This window comes from Hyperoodon ampullatus, assembly GCF_949752795.1.
Source record: "Hyperoodon ampullatus genome assembly, chromosome: 11".
NCBI lineage: Eukaryota > Metazoa > Chordata > Mammalia > Artiodactyla > Ziphiidae > Hyperoodon > Hyperoodon ampullatus.
In genome coordinates this window covers 57,816,320-57,821,405 of record NC_136924.1, presented here as the reverse complement: position 1 = coordinate 57,821,405, position 5,086 = coordinate 57,816,320, and the positions used below count along the sequence as shown (strand labels likewise).

At 41.2% G+C, this 5,086-nt stretch overlaps 1 protein-coding gene across 1 annotated transcript; it reads left to right on the top strand.

Moving 5' to 3' along the window:
• Positions 1-2,481: 2,481 nt before the first annotated feature.
• LOC307060814 (RNA-binding protein EWS-like) lies at positions 2,482-4,629 on the top strand (the record flags this gene model as incomplete). The annotated part of the gene is given in 4 exon segments (XM_079715586.1): positions 2,482-3,201; positions 3,203-3,425; positions 3,540-3,856; positions 3,859-4,629. Coding segments are annotated over 4 exon segments (1,857 nt in total). The 3' UTR covers positions 4,456-4,629.
• Between the last annotated feature and the right edge of the window lie 457 nt (positions 4,630-5,086).

The window sequence follows — 5,086 nt, the reverse complement described above, 5'->3', positions numbered from 1 at the left end:
AAATAAATCAGAAATGAATAACAGAAAGATAGCCAAAAAATCTTTTTAAAATGAGGAGACTAAACAACAAACTTCTAAATAACACATGAGTCAAAGAAGAAATCTCAGGAGAAATTTTAAACTACTTTGAACTAAATGAAAATTAAAGTATAACAACTAAATTTTGTGGGATGCAGCAAAAGCAGTGCTTAGAAAGAAATTTATAGCACTGAATGCATATATTAGAAAAGAAGAAAAGTCTAAAATCAATAATCCAAGTGTTCGCCTTTAGAAACTAGAAAAAGAAGAACAAAATAAATCCAAAATAAGTAGAAGAAAATAAATAATAAACAGAAATGAATGAAGTTAAAATAAGAAATTAATAGAAAAAATTAATGAAACCCAAAACTGGTTCTTTGAAATGATCAATAAGATCAATAAGCCTCTAGCCTAGTTAACTAAGAAAAAAAAGAGAAAAAACACAAATTACTAATATCAAAACCAAGGAGTGGACATCACTATAGATCCCATAGACATTAAAGAAATAACAAAGGAATACTCTGAACAAATCTGTGTCCACAAAGTTGATAACCTGAACGAAATGGACCAATTTCTTGAGAGACGCAATCTGCCAAAATTCACACAAGAAGAAACAGACAATCTCAATAAGCCTATATCTATCTAAAAATTGAATCAAGAATTAATAACCTTCCAAAACAAATAGAATCAGACTCAGATGGTTTCTGAGTCTGATGAAACTCAGAAAGTTTTTCACTGGTGAAAAACTTAAGGAAGAAATTGTACCAATTCTATACAATTTCTTCTGGAAGATGGAATCAGAGAAAATATTTTCTCATTCTACAAGGTCAGCATTGCCTTAATACCAAAATCAAAGACATTACAAGAAAAGAAAACTATAGACCAATATCTCTCATGAACTTAGATGCAAAAATTCTCAATAAAATATCAGCAAATCAAATCTGACAATGTATAAAAAGAATTATATATCATGATCAAGTAGGATTTATTCCACGTATATGAAGCTGGTTCAGCATCCAGAAATCAATTAATATAATCCATCACATCAACAGACTATAGAAGAAAAATCACAAGATTATATCAATAGATGCAGAAAAAGTATTTGACAGAATCCAACACCATTCATGATAAAAACTCTCAGCAAGCTAGGAATAGAGGGGAACTTCCTCAACCTGACAAAAAAATCTACAAACAACCTACAGCTAACATCATATTCAGTGGTGAGAAAATAGAAGCTTTCCCACTAAGATCAGGAACAGGGCAAAGATGTTCCCTCTCACCACTCCATTTCAGCATTGTACTGGAATTCTCAGTTAATGCATTAAGACAGGAAAAGGAAATAAATGTGTACAGTTTGGGAAGAAAGAATGAGACTATCTTTGTTCACAGATGACTTGATTGTTTATGTAGAAAATCCAAAAGAAATGATAAAAAATACTCCTAGAACTAATAAGCAATTACAGCAAGGTTTTAGGATACAAAGTTAATATACAAAAGTTGATTGTTTTGCTTATACCAGCAATGAACAAGTGGAATTTGAAATTTAAAACCCAACACTATTTACATTAGTATCCCCCCAAATTAAATATAATACTTAGATATAAATCTAACTAAATATGTAGAAGATCTATATGAGGAAAACACTAAAACTCTCATGAACAAAATCAAAGAACTAAATAAATAAAGGGCTATTACATGTTCATGGATAGAAGGACTCAATATTGTCAAGATGTCAGTTCTTCCCAACTTAATCTTTAGATTCAATGCAATCCCAATCAAAATTATAGCAAGTTATTTGGTGGATATCAACAAACTGTTTCTAAAGTTTATATGAAAGCAAAAGAACCAGAATAACCAACACATTATTGAAGGACAACAAAGTTGGAGGATTGACACTACACAGTCTCAAGACTTACTATGTTATGGTAATCAAGAGAGTATGGTATTGTTGAAAGAATAGACAAATAGGTCAATGGAGCAGAATAGAGAGCCTAGAAGTAGACCCACACAACAATAGCCAACTGGTCTTTGACAAAGGAACAAAGGCAATACAATGGAGAAAAGATAATCTTTTTAAATAAATGGTGCTAGCACACCAGGACATCCACATACAATAAATTAATATAAACACAGATATTACACCCTTCCCAAAAATTAACTCAAAATGCATCATAGACCTACATGTAAAATGCAAAACCGTAAAACTCCTAGAAGATAACATAGGAGAAAATCTAGATGACCTGGTAATGACTTGGATACAACACCAAGGGCATGAGTCATGAAAGACATAATTAATAAATTGGACTTCATTAAAATTAAAAAATTTTGCTTTGCAAAAGACACTGTCAAAAAATGGTAAATCAAGCCACAAACTGGGAGAAAATATTCGCAAAAGACATATCCAATAAAAAGACTGTTATCTGAAATATAAAGAGCTCTTAAAACTCAACAATAAGAGAGAAAATGGCGTCCACGGATTACAGTACCTACAGCCAAGCTGCAGCCCAGCAGGGCTACAGTGCTTACACCGCCCAGCCCACTCAAGGATATGCACAGACCACCCAGGCATATGGGCAACAAAGTTACGGAACCTATGGACAGCCCACTGATGTCAGCTATACCCAGGCTCAGACCACTGCAACCTATGGGCAGACCGCCTATGCAACTTCTTATGGACAGCCTCCCACTGGATATTCTACTCCAACTGCCCCCCAGGCATACAGTCAGCCTGTCCAGGGGTACGGCACTGGTGCTTATGATACCACCACTGTTACAGTCACTACCACCCAGGCCTCCTATGCAGCTCAGTCTGCATATGGCACTCAGCCTGCTTATCCAGCCTATGGGCAGCAGCCAGCAGCCACCGTGCCTGCAAGACCGCAGGATGGTAACAAACCCGCTGAGACTAGTCAACCTCAATCTAGCACAGGGGGTTACAACCAGCCCAGCCTAGGATATGGACAGAGTAACTACAGTTATCCCCAGGTACCTGGGAGCTACCCCATGCAGCCAGTCACGGCACCACCATCCTATCCGCCTACCAGCTATTCTTCTACACAGCCGACTAGTTATGATCAGAGCAGTTACTCCCAGCAGAACACCTATGGTCAACCGAGCAGCTATGGACAACAGAGTAGCTATGGTCAACAAAGCAGCTATGGGCAGCAGCCGCCCACTAGTTACCCCCCCCCAAACTGGATCCTACAGCCAGGCTCCAAGTCAATATAGCCAACAGAGCAGCAGCTACGGGCAGCAGAGTTCATTCCGACAGGACCACCCCAGTAGCATGGGTGTTTATGGGCAGGAGTCTGGAGGATTTTCCGGACCAGGAGAGAACCGGAGCATGAGTGGCCCTGATAACCGGGGCAGGGGAAGAGGGGGATTTGATCGTGGAGGCATGAGCAGAGGTGGGCGGGGAGGAGGACGCGGTGGAATGGGCAGCTCTGGAGAGCGAGGTGGCTTCAATAAGCCTGGTGGACCCATGGACGAAGGACCAGATCTTGATTTAGGCCCACCTGTAGATCCAGATGAAGACTGTGACAACAGTGCAATTTATGTGCAAGGATTAAGTGACAATGTGACTCTAGATGATCTGGCAGACTTCTTTAAGCAGTGTGGAGTTGTCAAGATAAACAAGAGGACTGGACAACCCGTGATCCATATCTATTTGGACAAGGAAACAGGAAAGCCCAAAGGCGATGCTACTGTATCCTATGAAGACCCGCCAACTGCCAAAACTGCCGTCGAGTGGTTTGATGGGAAAGATTTTCAAGGGAGCAAACTTAAAGTTTCTCTTGCTCGGAAGAAGCCTCCAATGAACAGCATGCGGGGAGGAATGCCCCCCCCCGTGAGGGCAGAGGGATGCCGCCGCCACTCCGAGGAGGTCCAGGAGGCCCAGGAGGTCCTGGAGGACCCATGGGTCGCATGGGAGGCCGTAGAGGAGACAGAGGAGGCTTCTCACCAAGAGGGCCCCGCGGTTCCCGAGGGAACCCTTCTGGAGGAGGAAATGTCCAGCACCGAGCTGGAGACTGGCAGTGCCCCAATCCGGGGTGTGGAAACCAGAACTTTGCGTGGAGAACAGAGTGCAACCAGTGTAAGGCCCCAAAGCCTGAAGGCTTCCTCCCACCACCTTTCCCACCCCCGGTTGGTGACCGTGGCAGAGGTGGCCCTGGTGGCATGCGGGGAGGAAGAGGTGGCCTCATGGTTCGAGGTGGTCCTGGTGGAATGTTCAGAGGTGGCCGTGGTGGAGACAGAGTTGGCTTCCGTGGCACCCGGGGCATGGACCGCGGTGGCTTTGGTGGAGGAAGACGAGGTGGCCCTGGGGGACCCCCTGGACCTTTGATGGAACAGATGGGAGGAAGAAGAGGCGGGCGTGGAGGACCTGGAAAAATGGATAAAGGCGAGCACCGTCAGGAACGCAGAGACCGGCCCTACTAGACGCAGAGACCCCGCAGAGCTGCATTGACTACCAGATTTATTTTTTAAACCAGAAAATGTTTTAAATTTATAATTCCATATTTATAATGTTGGCCACAACATTATGATTATTCCTGTCTGTACTTTAGTATTTTTCACCATTTGTGAAGAAACATTAAAACAAGTTAAATGGTAGTGTGCCGAGTTTTTTTTTTTCCTTCTTTTAAAGATGGTTGTTTAACTAAGACTAAACAATGGGAATCCCTTGTGAGCATGCTCAGTATCATTGTGGAGAACCAAGAGGGCCTCTCTAACTGTAACAATGTTCATGGTTGTGATGTTTTTTTTTTAAATAAAATTCCAAATGTTTATAAACCGTCAAAAAAAAAAAACTCAACAATAAGAAAACTAACAACCTAATTAGAAAATAGGCTAAAGATCTTAACAGATACTTCACCAAAGAAGATATACAGATGGCAAATTAAGTGTATGAAAAAAATGCCCACATCATATTTCATTAGGGAAATGCAAGTTAAAACAATGAGACACCCCTACACACCTACTAGAATGGTGAAAATCCAAAACTCTGAGAACACCAAATGCTGACAAGGATGTAGAACAATAACTCTCATTCATTGCTGGTGGAGTGCAA